This window comes from Pituophis catenifer, unplaced genomic scaffold (assembly GCF_029215685.1).
Source record: "Pituophis catenifer annectens isolate HBS135680 unplaced genomic scaffold, rPitCat1.0.hap2 SCAF_2, whole genome shotgun sequence".
NCBI lineage: Eukaryota > Metazoa > Chordata > Lepidosauria > Squamata > Colubridae > Pituophis > Pituophis catenifer.
In genome coordinates, this window is record NW_027256882.1 from 21,946,286 (window position 1) to 21,968,247 (window position 21,962).

General features: G+C 42.1%; 1 protein-coding gene across 1 annotated transcript in view; it reads left to right on the forward strand.

Annotated features, from left to right (window-relative positions):
* Positions 1-1,572: 1,572 nt before the first annotated feature.
* The window catches only part of LOC139309990 (vomeronasal type-2 receptor 26-like), a gene marked incomplete at its 3' end in the record, with an annotated part of 38,072 nt that continues 17,682 nt past the window's right edge, over positions 1,573-21,962 (forward strand). The window contains exons 1-2 of the mRNA XM_070934173.1: positions 1,573-1,851; positions 15,209-15,436. Of these exons, the coding sequence (XP_070790274.1) occupies positions 1,573-1,851; positions 15,209-15,436 (507 nt within the window). The remainder of the gene's footprint in view (positions 1,852-15,208; positions 15,437-21,962) is intronic.

Here is a 21,962-nt window from a genome sequence, read left to right on the forward strand (position 1 = left end):
AGGCAGAGAATTGGTCAGGCAAAGGTTTTGAATGCACTAGTTAACAATTTGATGTTAATAAGAAGTTTCACAAAATTAGGTTAACAACTCTTAATGCCTTTTTGGCAATACAGTTACAGTGAGCTCTAGGGCATAGATCATTTGAAATGTGTACTTCTAGGTCCTTGACAGAGTGAGGTTAGTTAGTTACTTAAATCGACAGTCACATCTGTATACAAAGAGCAAGAAGTAAAACACATACAGCAGATGAAACAAAAGCAAGCTTTAATGCTCAGCACCCTTGTCCAACTGATCTCTACATGAACAACTTGCTTTCATCTTTCAAGCTGATTAACTTGGGAGGTCATGGTTACGGTCTCAGCATGGCCATCAAAGAAAAGGACAGGAGGCTCTAATTGGTCAGTCCCAATTCAGAGAAAAGGCTGATTTCTTTTCTGAGTCTTTCCTAGAAGATAGCTCTCTATCAGTGTCTCCTTTGGGTGAGATGGGCGGCACATAAATCTATTATTATTATTATTATTATTATTATTATTATTAGCATCTGGTGTTGCTACAGTAGCCAGGAAACTACAATACTATTGCAGAGTAGTAGTTTGGCATGCCTCATAAATCTAATAAATTGAATTAATAAATTTTCCAGAAAGATAGAACCCGCAATTCCAAAGACATCAGCAGTCAGCTCCTGGGTGCCTCCAATCTTTCTCCCAAATTCTCTGTATTGTTTTCTTCAATGATCCATGGATTTCTCCAAACTCGCCACAGCTAGTTGTTGTTTCCCTGATGTGGACATGGGCATCTTCAGATGCTCCTTCTTGACTCACCTCTGTTTCCACTGAGACTAAAGTGCTTTGAGCAGGCCCTCTGTTTTCTCTATCCACTCTCTCAAGCAAACAGGGATCGAGACCATTTACTCAAGAGAAAATGGGAAAGTTGGTACTTCTGTTCAATTCTTAAATGCTTTCTTTTCTGCCCCAACTTCATTCACACATTCAGTCTATACACACCCATACATGCAAACTTTAAAAATGTAATACATGCATAATGGCCCTTTGATGGAATCTCAAATCCTGGTGAGGTCCATGCAGATTTCTGAGCTACATTTTCAGACATGGTTTGCCAAAATCTTTTCCTGGGATGTTTTTTGACTTCTCAAACTGAGGTTGAGCGAATAGTGCAAGTGACAACAGTGCCCAGATTGTCTGGAGTGTGTCTGTTTTGACTTTCAAATAATCTAAGTAGAGAAGAGGAACTTTGAGGACAAAAACCTGTGCAGTCACAATAGCACATATGAAATGCATTAACAGAAGAACAGAGTTGGATGGGAAGACCTTGGAGGACTTCTAGTCTAATCCCCTGCACAAGCAGGAGACCCTATACCATTCCAGACAAACGGTTGTCCAATCTCTTCTTAAAAACCTCCAGTGATGGAGCATCCACAACTTCGGGAAGGAAGCCCTTCCATCCGTTAATTGTTTTCACTGTCAGGAAATTTCTCCTTAGTTCTAGGTTGGTGATTTCACTGAATGTAACATCGTGGCAAAATCCATGTATCTTTTCAGGAAAGAATTTGTGATGTACTGGAAAATTCTGTCCTTCCTTTTTGCCATTCAGGAAATCAACAAAGATCCTCTTCTCTTGCCCAATCTCACCCTGGGTTATAACCTCCATGACAACTTTCGAGACAGAATAATGACTTTGGATGGTCTGTTGGATTTGCTTTCGACCGGAGAGGCCAATGTTCCCAACTACAGCTGCGGAAGGAAGAGAAACATGCTGGTTCTCCTGGAAGAGACCAACTCTGATATATCCATCCTTATGGCTGCCATACTGGGCATCTACAAAATCCCACAGGTATAGAGCCAGTGAATGGCTGCAAGTTTATTCCAGAGCAGTTCAAAAAGATATTCTCCTTAGAAATGTTAATTAAGCATGGATTAAGATGAAGAATTAATCTTTATATCATCTTTCAGTCTCCCAGAAAGAGAAGCACAAATATTGATACAACCATAATTAACAGTTATAAATTGAGTACAAATATTAATTTGTAATATTTCACGTTGCTCAGATCTTGCACTATGCAGGCTCTGAGGAAGCATCGGCTTTTCAAAAATGAGATCTGGATTTCTTAACATCCGTTGTTGACAGTTACATTTTCTGCATTTCTGATCCCCTATTAAATCCACCAAGGCAAGCTGGAATCTTCCAGCCACTACCTAAGCTCTGACATTATCTTTTCAGGATCCAATAGGTCTTCTTCTTCTGCCATATCCGTCATCGGACGTTGGTGATCATGTTGGATATCACGGAGACCTGGTTGGGACCGGAGGGAGGAGTCCCTCTGGTCGAGATGTGCCCAACAGGTTTCAGAGCATACCATCAACCGAGAGCCCAGGGTAGGGGCGGGGGGGTGGCGGTTATTATTAAAGAAGGTCTTGGTCTGAGGGAGACCACTGTGCCTCAGATTGCCGGATGTGAGTCCCTCTTCGTGAGATGGGGTCATGGGGTTCAGATGGGCTTGCTGCTTGCGTACCTGGCTCCCTGCCGTGTGGCAGCAGCCCTGCCTGAGCTACTCGACGTGATAGCCACGGTGGCAGTTGATACACCCAGGCTTATGGTAATGGGTGATTTTAACTTGCCATCCGTTGGTGAATCGTCTGGGATGGCTCGGAAGTTCATGGCTTCCATGATGGCCATAGACTTGACCCAGTTAGTTCATGGCCCCACTCATGGGGGGGACACACTCTAGACTTGATTTTTGTCTCTGGCCAGTGGTTGAGTGATCTTGTTATAGGGGATATAGACATGGAACCCTTGTCATGGTCAGATCACTCACTCCTTTGTCTGGACCTTCGTACCGCTACACCCCGCCGCAGGGAGGCGGACCCAATTAGATGGGTCCGCCCCAGGCGCCTGATGGATCCTGATAGGTTCCAGACGGAGCTTTGGCCAATTCCTGATGATCTGGCACATGACTCGGCCGAGGACCTGGTAGCTGCCTGGGATCGGGCGGCTGGTGGGGCCTTGGATCGAGTCGTGCCTTTGCGGCCTCTGACCCGGTGTCGATCCCTCACGGCTCCTTGGTTTACCGAGGAGCTGAGGGAGATGAAACGCCAGAAAAGACGCCTAGAGAGCGGTTGGAGGGCCAGTCGCGCTGAATCTGACCAACACTGGTAAGGTCGCATATTAAGACCTACCTAGTGGCGATAAAGACGGCAAAGTTTAACTACTTTTCTGCCTCTATTGCATCATCAGGGAATTGTCCGGCAGCCCTGTTCAGGGTAACCCACTCCCTGCTCCATCCGGGAGCGTGGGAGGATCCCTTGGAAGGCAGGGCGGAGGATTTCGGACAATACCTGTATGACAAAATCGCTCCGATCCGGGGGGATTTGGACTCCGACTGGGTAGATCAGGGCAGGGTGATGAGGAATAGTCTTGAGAATGTTATCTGGGAGGAGTTTGATGCTGTGACTCCCGATGATGTGGACAGGATTTTGGGGAGACTTAGTGCGGCCACATGTTTACTGGACCCATGTCCCTCCTGGTTGGTACTGGCCTCCCGGGAGGTTACACGAGGCTGGCTCCAGGGTGTTATCAATGCTTCGTTGAGTGAGGGTCACTTCCCCGCGGCCTTGAAAGAGGCGGTGGTGAGGCCTCTCCTCAAGAAGCCGTCCCTGGATCCGGCAATATTGGCCAACTATCGTCCTGTCTCCAACCTTCGCTTTATGGCGAAGGTTGTTGAGAGTGTAGTTGTGTGACAGTTTCCGCAATTAATGGAGGAAACATCCTATCTGGATCCGTTCCAGTCGGGTTATAGGCCTGGGCACAGCACGGAAATGGCATTGGTTGCGTTGGTTGATGATCTCTGGAGGGCTCGGGACAGGGGTTGCTCCTCTGTTCTGGTCCTGTTAGATCTCTCAGCGGCTTTTGATACCATCGACCATGGTATCATGCTGCACCGGTTGGAAGAGTTGGGGATGGGGGCACCGTGTTACGGTGGTTCTCCTCCTCTCTCTCCGACCGGTCGCAGTTCGTGTTGGCAGGGGGGCAGAGGTCGACCTCGAGGCCTCTTATATGTGGAGTGCCTCAAGGGTCGGTCCTCTCACCCCTCCTGTGCAACATTTATGTGAAGCCGCTGGGCGAGATCATCCGTGGCTTTGGGGTGAGATACCATCAGTACGCTGATGACACTCAGCTGTACATCTCCACCCTAGGCTACCCCAACGATGCCCTTGAAGTGATATCCCAGTGCCTTGAGGCTGTACGGATCTGGATGGGGAGGAACAGGCTCAAGCTCAACCCTTCCAAGACTGAGTGGCTGTGGTTCCCGGCATCCCGATATAGTCAGTTGACTCCATCACTGACTATTGGGGGCGAGTCTTTGGCCCCCACAGAGAGGGCTCGCAATCTGGGAATCCTCCTGGATAGGCAGCTGTCCTTGGAGGAACATCTGATGGCTGTAACCAGGGGGACCTTTTGTCAGATTCGCCTGATTCGCCAGTTGCATCCCTTTCTTGATCGGGATTCCCTGTGCACAGTCACTCATGCCCTCGTAACCTCTCGCCTTGATTACTGCAACGCTCTCTACATGGGGCTCCCCTTGAAGAGCACCCAGAGGCTCCAACTGGTCCAGAACGCAGCAGCGCGGGTAGTGACGGGAGCTGCATGGCGCTCCCATGTAACACCGCTCCTGCGTGAGCTGCACTGGCTCCCGGTGGTCTTCCGGGTGCACTTCAAGGTGTTGGTTATCACCTTTAAAGCGCTCCATGGCATAGGGCCTAGCTATCTTCGAGACCGCCTGCTGCCACCGACAACCTCCCATTGACCCGTGCGCTCCCACAGAGAGGGCCTCCTCAGGGTGCCATCAGCCAAACAATGCAGGCTGGTGACCCCCAGGGGGAGGGCCTTCTCTGTGGGGGCACCTACCCTCTGGAATCAGAGATAAGGAGAATCCATGACCTCAGTGCCTTCCGCCGTGCCCTTAAAACCTTTTTCCAACAAGCCGGGCTGGCCTAATTCTTTTTAAGTGTTTTTAATTGTTTTGTTTATCGTTTTAATTAATGGGGCCAAATTTATATATATTTTTAATTGTATTTTAATATTTGTATTTGATGTTTTTACTTGGCTGTTCACCGCCCTGAGTCCTCTGGGGGAAGGGCGGTATACAAATTCAAAATAATAAAATAAAATAAAATAAATGTTGGCAAATCCTATTTTTGTCAACAGCCACAAGAAAAAGTGCTGCTGAGTTTTGTCCAAAACAGTCCGTTAGGTTTTGAAGCCAAAATGTTCTTCTTCTGCCTGGACCTCGTTTGCCTTCAATCTTTCCCTGGAGGATTAAATGAAGGATGCCGTATTTTCCTGGGTTTCACATCACATGTCCAAAATATTCTAACTTTTGCTTTTTAATGGCTTTGATGATTTCCCTTGTTTTTCCCAGGTAGCTTATCACCTCCTTATTTGTGATTTTTGTTAACCCAGTTTATACGTAACAGCCATCTGTAAATCTACATTTCAAATGCTTCTCATTTCTTCAAGTGGTTTTCTCTCAGAGACCAACTCTCTACTCCATAGAGCAGGATAGTAAAAGCCCCAAATAAAACATAAATCTCCTTTTTTCCCCCTCCAGATCAGCTACACTTATATTTCACCGATCCTGACTGATAAAACTCAGTTACCTTTTTTCTACCGGACCGTCCCCAAAGAAGGTGCTCAAAACCTGGGGATTGTTAAATTGCTGCTCTATTTTCGATGGACATTTATTGGAGTCTTTGCTGCAGACACCGATAACGGAGAACATTTCCTTAGGACCTTCGTTCCTGTGCTGGCTCAGAATGGCATCTGTGTTGTTTTTTCACAAATCATATTATTAAAAGATGACAAGTTCAAGCATCTGATTTCTGTTTTCAACCTGTGGGCCCAAATCAATGTATTTGTTTATTACTCAGAGTTTACGTTCATCGAGGGAGCCTTTTTCCTAGAAAACATATTAAATTCCTTGCGAAAGCCTATTGAAGGAAAAGTTTGGATCACAACCGCTTTGTGGGATCTCACCATTGAATTATCATATAATACTTTCTCTTTCAGATACACCCATATTATTTTTTCTTTTCTTATCCAGACCAGCCAAAGGATCAAATTTGATGATATCATGGATTTCTATCTTTTTATCGAAGCATTTATGACTAAGAAATTTCACTGTTCATATGGGAAGCCTGCCTTGTCTGTGAAAGGCTGGACAAGGTGTAAAGAGAAAGAGAACTTGGAAAGTCTACCTCAGCAGAAGATTGACAGGATCTTTTCTCTAGATAGCTCCTTAACTTACAATGCCATCCAGATTGTGGCACATGCCTTAAATGTGGTCAATTCACCCAGATCCCAGAGGACAAGGATGGAGAGAAAAGACAAGATGGAAGTTGAAAGCATTCAACCATGGCAGGTATCTCCTTATCAGTTCCATGTATGTTGCTAAGGGCGACATGTAGATGGTCAACATTGTGAAACACTCTTTGAGAAACGTCATATACATTGAGAAAAAAATACCTTTTATGAATCATTTTCTTTCATAAGATCCCTTGCCCTCCTCTTTCATATATATATGCAAGTTTTGGCGTATTTGGGTCTTTTCCCGTGTGTGTATGTATGTATGTGTATGTTAAAAGGAAGAAACAGCTGCGATCACACATTGCTCCTACAAGCACGAAGCCAAAAACACCAGCCTGAAGATGACGAATGAGACATCATCGAAACATCGCCAAGACACTTCCAATTTTACGCGGGAGAAAACCTGTATAACCAAAGACCTACAAACAAACACCCACGAAAAGCAAAGAAAACACACACACACACACACACATATATATACAAATTTCGTAGATTTTCACAGGTACAGGTATGTACGCCTTGGCCTATTCGGGTCTTTTCCCGTGTATGTATGTATATATATCTCAAATTTTCGCGGATGTGTGTATGTAAAAAGTTAAAATCTCGGGTGTTTTCCCGAAACATTCCCCGAAACGTTGCCAAAAAACCTTTAAAGTGTTGGTCAGGATTTTAGCTGAAGTTCTTAAAAAACCTTACAAAGTGTTTTGTGGGGATTTTAGAGGATTTTAAGCTGGGATTTTAGCCAGGATTTTAAGTATTTTAACAGACTTTTAATGACGCGGGAAAACACCCAAGATTTTAAGTTTATATATATGTATCTTGGCGACCTTTCAATTAGGTCTCACTCGTCATATTCAGGCTGGTGCTTTCGGCTTTGCTCTTGTGTGAGCAAAGCATGATCGGAGCTGCCATCTCCCTATAAATACTGGTGGGGAGGTGGGGAGTTCTGGCTTTGTTGCTATAAGTGGGTTGGTTGGCTGTGTTATTACATCTTGATTAGTTGATGGAGTTGATGTTTGCAGATTAGTAAGGTGTTTCGTAGCATCCTCTGTGGGTGAGGCTTTGGCTGTGTGCCTATTAGTCTTTTGTGTTTTAACGACCTGGGTAATGGGTTGTGTAGTAGCATCCTGAGCTCTATTGTTATGATGTCCTGAGTACTTTGCTGCAACATCCTGGGTAGTTGGCTGTGTTGTAGCATCCTGAGCTTTAGTGTTGTGGCATTCTGAGTTCTGTGATGTGATGTCCTGAGCAGATGGTTGTGATGCAGCATCCCGGGCTTAGGTTTGGCTTTGAGTTTGAGGTCTTGTCATGTGTTCATGGCGTGTGTCAGTTTGCTTTGTGTGGGGATCAGAGGGGGGTGCAGCAGCTAGTGATGCCGCCATGGTCTGGCTTCTGGATGGTGGTTGTATTTTGTCTATGGGATGAGATTGGGTTTGAATCTGGTGAGGATGATTCGTGATGACATCATGTGTTGTCCTGGGTCCGGTGTCAATTTTCATGGCTGGGACTTGTTTGTTGGTTAGGGCTAGTTTCCAGATGTCTGGTAGGCGGGAGGTATCATCACATTTATTCATGTTATGGGTGTGTTTCTCTATTTCTAAGGCTTCTATGATTGTTCTCTTCTTGAAGTGTTCAGTTTTGGAGATTAGTTTGGTTCCTTCGAAGTCAATTTCGTGTCCTATTGTTTTAAGGTGCTGGAAAAGGGAGGAAGTTTTTTCTTCTTTTCTAACTGCGTTCTTGTGTTCTGCGATGCATGCATTTATTCTCCTATTGGTTTGTCCAATGTATGTGGCTGGGCAGATTTTGCATGGTATTTCATAGACTCCTTGGTTTTCTAGCTGGATCTTGTCTTTGGGGTTTCTTAAGATGTTGGCTATTTTTTGGTCAGGGCAGAAGGCTGTCTTGATGTTGTGTTTGTGGAGAATTTTGCTGATTTTATCTGTGGTGCCTTTGATATAAGGGAGGGGGGAGATGCCGTTGTCCTGTTCTTTGTCTCGGTTCTTGGGGGTTGTCTCCCTTTGGATTAGGTTGGTAATTGTGTTTCTTTTTAATCCGTTAGAGATTAATACATTAGTGAGAGTGAGTAGTTCAGTTTTCAGGTGGTCTTTGTTGGCTAGGCATTTGTTTCTGGAGATGAGAGTCTTGGCTACGGAGTTGATCTGTGCAGGGTGGTGATGTGATTGTGCGTTTAAGTAGCGGTTGGTGTGTGGTTTTTTTCCAGTAGATGGTGTGTCCTAGGGAGCGTTGGGTTTTTTGTAGATTAGGACATCCAGAAAGGGGAGTTGGTTGTTAGCTTATATTTCTATAGTAAATTGTATTTTGGGGTGTAGGCTGTTGAGATGTGTTAGGAAGTGGTCTAGTTTTTCCTTTCCCTGTGGCCAAATTATGAAAGTGCCATCTACATATCTAAGCCATTGTTTGGGTTTGTGTTCAGATTTATCTAAAGCGTTGGTTTCAAAGTGTTCCATGTATAGGTTTGCGATGACAGGTGAGAGGGGTGATCCCATAGATGCTCCTTCTATCTGTTTGTATCTTTGTCCATTGTAGATGAAGTATGTGTTGGTTAGGCAGTGGTTGGTCAGGTCTAGGATGTGTTTAGGGGGGGTTGTATGTGTTTTGGATAGCTGTCAAGGCTTCTTTAATAGGCAGTTGGGTGAAGAGGGATATGACATCGAAGCTCACGAGTAGGTCACTGGGTTGTAGGTTTTGTTTCTTTATTGTTTCTATGAAGTGGAATGTGTTTTGTACGTGTGAGGTGATGGATCCTGTGTAGGGCTGAAGTTGTTTGGCAAGAAATTTGGCAAGATTCTGTAGAGGTGAACCTATGGAGCTGACTATGGGTCTGAGTGGTGTTCCTTCTTTGTGTATCTTGGGGAGGCCATAGAGCTTGGGGCATCTGGATGATTTCTCTCTGTAGATGATTCTTTGCTAGATCTCTTCACTGATGGGAGAGGCTTTTATTTTGGATTTGGTGGTTTTTTCCAGGTAGGTGGTGGGGTCTGTGTTTAGAGGTTTGTAAGCGGGGTCTTGGAGTAGGTTGGATAGTTTGGCTTGGTAGTCAGATGTGTTCATTGCCACTGTGACATTACCTTTGTCTGCTGGGAAAATGATTATGTGATTGTCTTTCCTCAAGTTGGTGAGTGCTTTTTGTTCTTCTTTGTGTAAGTTGCTTCTGGGTGGATTGCTGGAGCAGAGGACGTTGGTCACTTCAAGTCTGATTTTATTGGCTTCATCTGGGTTGATTTTGGTGAGGCTAGCTTCAACTCCGCATATGATGTTTTCAGTAGGGATGCGTTTGGGGGCGACTGCAAGGTTGAATCCTTTGGAAAGGACATTGGTTTCTGCTATAGTGAAGATCCTGTCTGATATGTTATGTACTGTTTGTTTCATGAGTTGCTGTGGAGGAGGGTTGGGCTTCTGGCGTTTTTCTAGATTGTGGAGTTCGTTGGTATGTAAGATGGTAGCTCTTTGGACTTTGAGTTTCTCATAGGTCCTGGTCAGCAGGAAGGTTTTCTCCCCATAGAGGTAAGATATTTGTTTTTGTAGATTTTCACAGGTACAGGTATGCAAGTTTTGGCGTATTCAGGTCTTTTCCTGTGTAAGATTGAAAGTATCTTGGTGATGTTTCGATGAGGTCTCACTCGTCATCTTCAGGTTGGTGCTTTCGGCTTCATGCTTGTGTGAGCAAAGCATGATCGGAGCTGCCATCTCTCTATAAATACTTGTGGGGAGGTGGGGAGTTCTGGCTTTGTTGCTGTAAGTGGGTTGTTTGGCTATGTTGATCTCCAAATTAATCTCCAAAACTGAACTCTTCAACAAGAGAATAATCATGGAAGCCATAGAAATAGAGAAACACCCCATAACATGAATAAACGTGATAATACCTCCTACCTACCAGACATCTGGAAACTAGTCTTAGTCAAAAAACGAGTCCCAGCCATGAAAATTGACACCGGACCCAGGACAACGCATGACGCCACCACCAATCATCCTCACCAGATTCAAACCCATGCAAAGACTTCAGTTTATGTCTGGGAGAAAAATCTTTGTCATTCAATAGTGCCTGAGAGGTGGAACGAAATCTGGACTAAGAATATAAAATTAACTCGGTCAATAGCATATAAAGAAAATATATATAAAATGACATATCGATGACATTTACTGCCGGCCAGACTCACTAAAATGTTCCTGGGAACACCCTCAGTTTATTGGAAATGTGGTGTTAGCCACATTTCTAACATTATCTTTATTAACATTACTAATTTCTTTCTTAATTTGTAATAACTTAATTTTTAATAACATTATCTAACCAAATAGATTAGATAAATTATTAGAATGTAAGGAAGGTAAACTAATTTCAAAAACTTACAAATACTTATTAGAAGTTGATCAGGCAGAAGAACTGGTAAAAGGACAGATGATAGCTTGGGCACAAAATATCGGGCACAATATACAATTAGAAGATTGGGAGAGGGTATGGGAAAATAATTATAGTATGTGAAAATTGGCAGCATACAAGGAGAATCATTATAAGATGTGGTATAGGTGGTATCTGGCTCCCTCAAGACTAGACAAAATGTATCCGGATGTAAATCCTGTTTGTTGGAAATGTAAAAAAGTGCAGGGTACTTTTTTCCATGCTTGGTGGCTTTGCCCAGAAATAAAGAAATATTGAAAAAAAAAATAAAAACATGGATAGTAGAAATAACGGATCAAGAAATTGAATTAGAACCAGAAGTTTTCTTACTAGGCATGATAAAAAGGAATATTAGAAAAGACATAAAATACTTGACACTACACATAATTACGGCAGCCAGACTGGCTATAGCACAATTGTGGAAAACAGATTGTATGCCAACAGATCAGGAAGTAATACAAAAAAATTATATATGCGCAGAAATGGATAAATTAACTCTAGAATTAAAAGATTGTTCTGTCCCTGTCTCACACACGCACACAAACAGACAGCCGGGGGTTAAATAAACTGGCAGACAACCAATTCTTCTGATAAGAAGCTTGGCAGCAACCCAGTAGTTGCTTGCCAAGAACTTTACTCATAAACAAAATACACACAGTTCAATAATTGTCCAGTTCGTAAAATAAATCCAAGGCCGATAATGTTGTTTCCAAAGATGCAATGTGACTTGATAATAGTTAGTTTTCTCCGTCACAGAGACTGAATGGCCACCTCACCCCCTTTTATACCCTGTGGGGTGTGGTCCAGTGACTCAGCTTAATCTCTGGCACACCTTTTCTTCTGTTGCGTGCGCTTATCTCTGCGACGCTGCCGAGGATCCAGCCAAGACTCATTACCCTCATCACTGTCCACCTGTGGCTGCGTGGATGTGCTTGGCCCCAGCCCTATCTCTTGCCCTTCGGTGGACACGGAAGGCATTGCCAGAGAGGAGGGTCCTGGAGAGGGAAGCCTTGCCAACTCCTCTCCTTCATTCTCGGAGTCCTCTCCTGACGATGACACAGGCTCAGGTAACGGAGCCACAACAAAGATAAGGAAGACTCTAAGTATTTTATAATATGGAATAAATGGTATAAGTGGATAAACCAAAGGAAAAAAGGGTAAAGATAAGAATTAGAGGAAATGCAAAAAAAAAAAAAAAAGCACCATCAGATAGATAGAAAAGGTAAATAAGTCACTGTCTGTAGATTTGTATATATTGAAAAAAAAAGGAAATGTGAAATTAAAGAAGGCACACACTTCCACCAATGGTGGACCTGTCGAGAGGCAATGAAATTTTGGAAGAATATTCAGAAATGGCTTAATGAGATGTTGGGGCAGCATATACAACGGTGTCCTGAGGTATTTTTATTAGGGATAAGACCCGAAAATGTAAACAGAATGACATGGTACCTCTTGCTACATATAACAATAGCTGCAAGATTGGCATGGGCCCAATACTGGAAGATGGATGTCAGCCCACCCGAACAAGTAGTAATTCAGAAAATAATGAACTGCGCAGAATCAGATCGGTTTACTATGATACTGAAAGGGCGAGGGGACACAGATTACTATATATCTTGGAGTCAAAGGTATAATTGGATGTCAAATCGAGCTGCAAATTGATGTATTTGATAAACATGTCACTTGGTATATCTAATAGGCTTTACTGGGCTAACCTATATATGTAATGGGACAATTTTATTCCTTTCTCGCATTGTGATGTCAACGGCTATAGATTTAATGCTTGTTTCATGTATAATATAAAACAAAAACAAAAACCAAACCCATCCATAGACGAAATGCAACCACCACCCAGAAGCCAGACCACGGCAGCATCACCAGCTGCTGCACCCCCCCCCTCCTATCCCCACACAAAGAAAACTGACACACGCCATGAATACATGACAAGACCTCAAACTCGAAGCCAAACCTAAGCCCAGGATGCTGCATCACAACCATCTGCTCAGGACATCACATCACAGAACTCAAAATGCCACAACACTAAAGCTCAGGATGCTACAACAAAGCAAACTACCCAGGATGTTGCAGCACAATACTCAGGACATCATAACAATAGAGCTCAGGATGCTACTACACAACCCATTACCCAGGTCGTTAAAACACAAAAGACTAATAGGCACACAGCCAGGGCCTCACCCACAGAGGATGCTATGAAACACCTTACTAATCTGCAAACATCAACTCCATTAACTAATCAACAACACAGCCAACCAACCCACTTACAGCAACAAAGCCAGAACACCCAACCTCCCCACCAGTATTAATAGAGAGACGGCAGCTCCGAGCACGCTTTGCTCACACAAGCACGAAGCCAAAAGCACCAGCCTGAAGATGACAAGTGAGTCCTCATTGAAATGTTGCCAAGATACTCTCAATCTTACACGGGAAAAGACCCGTATACGCCAAGACTTGCATATACGACAAACCATTTTATACAAAATTTATATTTTGCTGATAAAGAAATGAAGGGAGACTAGTATAGATCTATTTCAAGCTTTTTAGCTTTCATCAGCTAGTCATCAGCTAGCGACTGCTTGAGGGCTCCTGGATTGGAGCTGAAAGGTGAAAGGATATACCAGTTGTATCAGCACCTTTTTAAATATATAGAATGTTATACATCCTAATTACGACCATTTTTCTCTTAATCATACAGTATAGTCCATAGAAAAAAAAGAAACTTGATATTATATAACATACTTATATCTCTTGCTTGCATAGCTATAACATAATTCTCTATACATTTAGCACTCTTATATATTTTAATTTGCAGTTACGTACAGTCAAATAATAATATTGCTTGCAATACATATTCTTCTATATAGTTTTATACTTGTATTTGTTTCTCGCTTACTGACCTCTTTCATCATTAATTTTCTAAGCTTTGCATCTATTATCTAGCCAATAGGCCCCATATTTTAGTAATAGGCTGTTTCTCCTTTGTCTTTAGTTTCCATCGTTAACCTGCCCATTTTGGCACATTCTAATATTTTTTTTATTACCATTTCCTCTGTCGGTATACTTTGGTTTTTCCAATTTGTGCATACGTAATTCCGTTGATGCTGTTATTACATGTAACATTAAATATTGAATTACTCTTTCTTTTACATTTGGCTTCCAGCATTGTGAAAGGCAAATTATATCTTGCCTATGTTGTCACACACCACTACAATTATTTTACTTCATGTATTTTACTTCATGTGCTTTGAGCTTTTCTTTCTTCAGATTCTAAAATTTGATATTTGTTGAAAGGGATTTTGGATTATCTCCCAATTTATTATAATGTAACACAACATTGTATTTAATATTACAATTATCAGTGTATATTCTTGTAAAATCACCTGAAGAGTGCCAGAATCAATATTCAAGCTTTCCCTCAGAATCAGTGTTCAAGCTTTCTTCAGATAATGAGCAGATGGAAGAGTCAATTATAAATATTGACATTTGCTTCCCAATTTCCTAAAGCCAATTCATAACACAGGAAGTTTATAAGAAGAGATTAGATAACCATTTGTCTGAAGTAGTGTAGGGTTTCTTACTTAAGCAGGGGGTTGGACTAGAAGACCTCCAAGGTCCCTTCCAACTTTGTTAAATTATTATTATAATTATTAAATTATTATATTTCCAGGACTGAGTTGTACAAACTGATGCTGTGTCTTCTACAATAAGGAGACATTTTCTGACAGTGTGAACAATCAACCAATGGAACAGCTTGCCTTCAGAAGTTGTGGGAACTTCGTCATTGGAAGCCTTCAAGAAGAGATTGGACTGCCATTTGTCAGAAATGGTGTAGGGTCTCCTGCTTGGGCAGAGGGTTGGACTAGATGACCTACAAGGTCCCTTCCAACTCTCTTAATCTATCTCTCTTGTGGAATCAAAACACAGGACCCAAAATAAATAATCAAGGCTCACTGCGGTGCTTGTTATTCAATGTGCACAGGAGAAACTCTCCAAAGAATGTTAAGATAAATCTCTGTAGACAAAACGATGTATCTATAGCCATGCAGGGCATCTCAGGAAGGAGGGGAAAACTCATGGATAAGCAAGAGATAATGTAAGCAAATATATTTGTAAGTAATGGATTTCCCTTCTCCTGCCCTTCTGCCATCTGCTTATCTTCAAGAGAACTAAGGGGAGAAATAAAACAAGAAAACAAGAAAATATGGGCTAGTTGGGAATGCCAGACGTTGGAAAGAAAACATCCGCCATTGGTACCTGAAGGACAAATCTATGGAGATTTTCCTGAGAAGAAAACAGGCTGCAGCTCAATAAGCCAAATTCCTTATATCTCTGTACATCAACTTGTTTAGATGATTCCATTTGTGTAAAAACCTCTTTCCTTATATTCTGTAGCTTCACCATTTCCTGAAGAATCCTCAGATCTACAACAACACCATAGAAGGAATGTATTTGGGTAGAAATGGAGATTTGATGGCTGACTTTGACATTGTGAGCTGGGTGTTGTTTCCTAATAAGTCGACCACCAGGGTGAAATTTGGGAGTCTAGACAGAGAAGGAACCATTGGAGTCAAATTCAGCATCAACAAGGAAGCCATCACGAGCCCTCAGTGGCTCAATCAGGTAGAGGAAGAGGTGTCCCATCTCTTTACCCTGTTTCCCTGAAAATAAGACATTCCCTGATAATAAGTCCAATCAGGTTTTTGAGCGCATGCACTAAAATAAGCCCCCCGCCCCCAAAAAATAAGCCCTCCCCAAAAATATTTAAGTGCATGCGCAGCCAGTCCTCGCCATTTCCTCTAGTTAGGGTTAGGGAGACAGAGCTGGAAATCAGCAAGAGGAGCCCCGTCTTGCTCCACACACCCCAAAATAATAAGACCTCCTCAAAAATAAGGCCAAGTGCTGATTTCAGGGTTCAAAAGATATAAGACAGGGTCTTATTTTGGGGGAAAAACAGTAGTTTTGTCCATCATCTCAATCAGTGTACCCCTCCATCCCAAACTATATATAAGACTGACTGCCTTCAAATTCATGCTTCAGAATTATATTCTTTCATTTATAACCAGCAAAGGAAAAGATGCTTTATGACTTATACAGTACAAGACTTTGGTCTGGGGAGAAAGAGGGAAAAAATGTGGAGATGGGGGGAAATGGAAGCAGGATTTAAGAGGAGGGGAGAAGTAAAATCAATTGAGTTACACATGTTCATTTCGACATGTATACATTCAAGAATTTGACCTTATTTGGTAGAAGAAAAGTGCAAAACCTATTATGCTGAAGAATTTCAGAATTCCCATTTCTCCTCCATATGATCTGTTTTTCCAAAGGTTTCTCTGACAGCCTTCCACAGACAGTCCTCCAAAATGGAAGCATGTCTGACTATCATTTTTCCAGTTTCAAGAGTAACTTTCTAGAAAATTCTCTGGAGTGGCCACCACAACGTGGCCCAGAGGAGAAACAGAATGGTCCACTTCTAGTCCATTTTGCACGTACCTCTTGTATTTCCCTGTAAGGTCCTGCCTCTCCAGTCCTCTCAAGAAAGCAGTACTCATGAAACAAAAGCCATTTCAAAAGGAAATTTTTATTGGAAGATTGTGATAGCAAGAGATCTAGACAGGAATTAAGTTTCCCGCTCAAAACAGTAAAGTTCAGACAGAGCCCCTCCCAAAGCCCAATACATCACCAAGCCAATCTCGAAGTGTAAAGATATTATGAGATACTCAGGCTGAGGAGGTGATAAATGCTGGTCTCCAAGGCAACGCTGCTGCTCTTCTCTGGAGATGAGATAAGCTATGGGACCTGACAATCCCATTCCAACACTGTAATTCATTTCATAACTAATCAGTTTTGCAGATGCTTCTGAATGCAAATTCTGTTCACTTTCAGCCCTTGCCTCACTCCCAGTGTGTGGAGCCTTGTCAACCTGGCTATTTCAAGGTGGTCCAGGAAGGAAAACCAATCTGTTGCTACAACTGCGTCCCTTGTGCAGAAGGGAGCATTTCCACCCAAGAAGGTGGGTGAATGGGAATTAAAAGAGCCCTTGGGATAGGAGCAAAGGTTCCTGCAGATCTTTGCTAAGAAGATATTACTAATTTGGGTATTGGAGTGGGAGGGAGTATTAATTTAACTATCAGAATTAATTTCACAAAGGATATAACAATAATATGAGCTGGGAGAATTCATTGGAATGAGAGGTTAAGAGTAGAAGAAGCCAAGCAGCTATCAAGAAGCATATGTGACTTGGTGAAGGATCAGTTGAAGTGACATGAAGCAGCCCGTTGTTTCACCATGACAAACAGAATGATGTTGCTTCTACAGTATGAAGCTCTCCATTGAGGTAAATTAATCTCCAATGTCAGGGTTCCAACTAACACCCCCAATGGAAGAAAACTCCAAGGCTTGACTTTCCCCAAAGATATATGTTATTGAAGATGTCCTATTGGCACATCTGGGAAAACCCAAATCTGAAACCTTCCAGGTTTTCCCCACTCAAAGGAAAGTTCAAGTCCCTGCCCAACATCCACAAGTCCATCACATGGCCCAATCCAAACACCATGCTGACTGGAGATGCCTCCCGGTTCTAACCCTCCAGGTGCAGGGCAAGATGTCCTTGACTTTCTGAGAAAGGAATGTTATTATGACTACCTGTATATATCACCCATGCTCCATGCAATCCCCCCATCACAGTTTCCCACAGTAGTAAATGAAAAAGATGGGATCCAGGCCTGACAGCTAACTCACACAGGACCTAGTCAATAATCTTGCCATCTCCTCCATTCCAGGGTGGACTCGGGATAGACACATTTCTGCCTAACCATCTTCCTCCAAAGTATCCAAGGAGTAGGCAAGCATGATCTGTGTTTCCTGTGGAGAATCTATTTGGGGGAATACATTGCTACCAGAGAGGAACCTCTCCTCATTATGGCGATTAGAGAGAAAACCAGACAACTTTATCTGCCCCTTTTTAATCATTAACCATTGGGATTTGATGGGACAAAATGAAAGCAAAAATAGTGGAACAATATTGTTATTGAATTTCAATTTGATCCTCCAATTAATGGGTAATGGGACAAATCAAACTCCAGTTTGGAAAACCAAAATATTCCAACCTTGTCAAATTGGCTAACCCTAGTCCATTAGAAACCTTCCTACATGACGTAGATCAGGGGTGTCAAACTCAAGGCCAATGGGCTTCATCGGGCCTGTGATGTGCTCGGATCCGGCCCATGGGGCCATCCTAGTCTACCCAATGAGAAGAGGAAATCTCAGGCTAGCATGGCTTCGGCCCAGTCTACCCAATGGAAAGAAGAAAGATCGGGCCAGCGTGGCTTCAGCCTCGTCTACCCAATGCAAAGAGGAAACATGCTAGCAGTTTGGGGAGTGGCGTCAAGCTGGCCACACCCACCCAGTCAGCCACGCCTGACTACCCCCACCCCCCAAGGTCAACCATAGCCCTGATGCAGTCCTCAATGAAATTAAGTTTGACACCGCTGATGTAGATGGTTGTCCCTTCTCCCCTTTTGCTTCCTAGAATTGTCTCCTCTCAAATTCTGCCCCTAATCTAGCTACACTTTCTCAACTTGAGACACATACTAATGCAAAGAAGCACAGGTATACACATACTCCTAATTTTTTTATCTCTGCCTCCCATCCCCTGCAGATGAATATACACACAAATTCAGATGTGGGATTCCTGATTTCAAAATCTAACTCCCATCCTATAAATGCATGGTAAATATTACATTTTTCCTCTATAGATGCAGACCACTGCATCAGATGTCCAGACACTCAGTATCAGAACAAGCATCGAGATCAATGTATCCTCAAAACTGTCACTTTTTTGTCCCATTAAGAGTATTTGGGAATTATTCTTACTTTCTTTGCCCTATTCCTGATCTTAACCACAGTTTTAGTCTTGGGAATCTTCATTAAATTCCAAGAAACTCCAATTGTCAAAGCCAACAACCGGGACCTCTCCTATATCCTCCTGGTCTCCCTTCTTCTTTGCTTCTTGACTTCCTTTCTCTTCATTGGTCGGCCAAGGAGAACCACCTGCCTTCTCCGACAAACAATTTTCAGCATCATCTTCTCAATTGCCGTGTCTTCCATCTTGGCCAAGACAATCATGGTGGTGCTGGCCTTCCTGGCCACAAAACCAGGAAACAGAGTGAGAGGGTGGCTGGGCAAGAGTCTGACCAACACCATCATCATTTCTTGTTCCAGTGTCCAGGTTGTCATTTGTTTCACCTGGTTAGGAGTCTTTCCTTCATTCCCTGATTCGGACATGTATTCTCAGCCTAGAGAGATTGTTCTGCAGTGCAATGAAGGGTCTGTCACTATGTTTTATGTTGCCCTTGGTTACATGGGTTTTCAGGCTGCCATTTGCTTCATAGTGGCCTTCCTGGCCAGGAATCTACCTGGGTCCTTCAACGAAGCCAAGCTGATCACCTTCAGCATGCTGGTCTTTTGCAGTGTCTGGATCTCCTTTGTGCCTACCTATCTCAGCACCAAAGGGAAATTCACGGTGGCTGTGCAGGTCTTCTCCATCTTGGCTTCCAGTGCTGGGCTGCTGGGTTGCATCTTCATCCCTAAGTGTTACATCATTTTGCTGAGGCCAGATCTGAATACAAAGGAACATCTGATGTTCAAAAGTGAAGTAAAAAAGTGATGCTGATGGATGTTCTGGAAGTATAATTCCCACCCAATATAATTCTCACCCATTGGGGACTTTTCAGGAGAAAACACTATCAGGCTGCTTTTTGAAGTGATCTCCTGCTTAAAGCTAATTTCCATATTTGTATGTTTCTGTGTCTGGTAATATTATTTAGCATTTTGGGCTTCATTATTAGCCTTTAAGTGAGGATGTTATTAGAATTTTAGTCTGGCAGTGTTGACCTCCTTTCAGATTTTAGGATAGCATGCTTTTCTTCTGTTTTTTCATGGGGGAAAAACAGCCTTTTCAACAACTGAATCTTAGTCAGTGTATTCTGAAAGTAATTGAATACACTTGTAAGTTTTAAGTATGATACTAATCCATTTTGGAAAGAGCATGATGTAATCCATAAATTTACCACATGTGGAAAGTAATCTCTAACCAATGTTTTCTATTGTTCACTTGTCAAATGTAATAAATGTCTTTCGTTCTTTCATTGGTTTCTTTCTGATGTATCACAGGTACCAAATTTTTGTATCATTTGTTTCTGTACCCTATTAAAGGATTTGGACTTCCCCCATTCCATAAATGCTTTTCATTTTTTCACTTTTCATTGTTGGGATGGCATGGTATAAAGGAACTAAAATACAAGGGTATTTTAGAAGACATAAAATATGTAAAGCCTTATGGTTGAATTGGGAGAGAGTAAAAAAGGTTAAAGAAGGTTTAAAAAAATCACTACTTGAAGATACTAGTCTGGGTATCTACCATCGAAGCATTTTCGTATCCAGAAACAAATTATAAGATATAAGGAATTATTGGATGAAAAGGGTGAACTTAAATCAAAGCAAGGCATGGAAGATCAAGGGTATAAGATGGATTGGTTTGATTTTTTATCAAAAAAAAATTCTGTGGTTATGTGGGTGTGGCTTGGTGGGCCTGGCAGGGGAAGGATACTGTAAAATCTCCATTCCCTCCCCACTCCAGGGGAAGATTACTGCAAAATCCCCATTTCCTCCCGATCAGCTGGGACTCAGAAGGCAGAGAATAGATGGGGGAGGGGCCAGTCAGAGGTGGTATTTACTGGTTCTCCAAACTACTCAAAATTTCCCCTAATGATTCTCCAGAACCGGTCAGAACCTGCTGAAACCCACCTCTGGAGTGAACAGATTACTTTTACAAAAGGAAAAGTGTTTTTAATGTCTCAGAATCAGAGAAATGGGGCCAAACAATTGGGAAAAATAAAGCTGCAACATAAATGATCATCACATTTTTTTTTTAATCCAAGGGACATTAATTCACTAATAAAATATTTATAATTATTAAGATCTACAAACAGGTAGAAGAAAGTATTTTTCCCCTATAATCTATCCTGTCTAACAATCAAAACTATAGATCAGAAGTTCATTTCTTTTTATTTGTGGGGTCCTTGGTGCTCCCTATGCGTGCTTGTTTTCTTGCAGATGTTTCATGTCCCAAACTAGGTAACATAGAGTAGATTTCTTTATTGGCCAAGTGCGATTGGACACTCAAGGAATTTGTCTTTGGTGCATTTGCTCTCAGTGTACATAAGGAGAATAAAATACATTAATCAAGAATAAAAAGATACAACACTTAGTGATAGTCAAGGTTACTAATAAGCTGTCAAATTGTACTAGGAAACAAATAAAAACAATATAAATTGAAAGATACAAGCAACATGGTTATAGTAATAAGTGGGAAGAGATGAATACTAGCAAGGAAGAGAATAATAATAGTAATACATTATTTGACAGTGTTGTGGGAATTAGTTGTTAAGCAGAGTGAAGGCATTCGGGGGGAGGGAAACATCATCAGGGCTGATAACTATCATGAGTGATTAACAATGATGATGTCATTAGTTTGGGTCATGAAACATCTGCAAGAAAGCAAGAAAGCTCAGAGGGAACCAAGGATCCCTCATTTCAATCCTGAACAACAAATATTCTCTATTGACATTTTTTTTATGAAGAAATGTATAAAAGACTTCTAGTTATCAATTAATTTAGATAATTTCCTTTCTCTAATCAAAGAAGTTAATTTATCCATTTCAGGTATTCTACCAAATTCACCAGCCATTCTTCCATAGTGGGTTGAGTGGGAGGCGGGAGCCTTATCAGCGGAGACTTGAGACTAATAGACCCCACAATGGAACTAAGAGGCCAGGATTGTGTGGGAGATGGTGGTATGATGTTCCTGCTTGCAAAGAGAAAGGTGACAGGAGAGATTATGTAAGCAAAGGAATGAATTGACCAAGAAACCCTGATTGGCAGGATAGGAAATATTTGATTGAAAGGGGAAAGGATGGCTAAGCACTGAAGATACCTACACATTTTTTTTTCCAAAATGAAATTGGAAAAGAGAATCTATTGCACAAGAAAGGAAATTTTTGGAAACATTCCAAATCTCTGGATTCAGGACTGGTATGCAAAGCCCAATAAAACACCCTGAGGATGGAGATAATAATAAAATATTTAC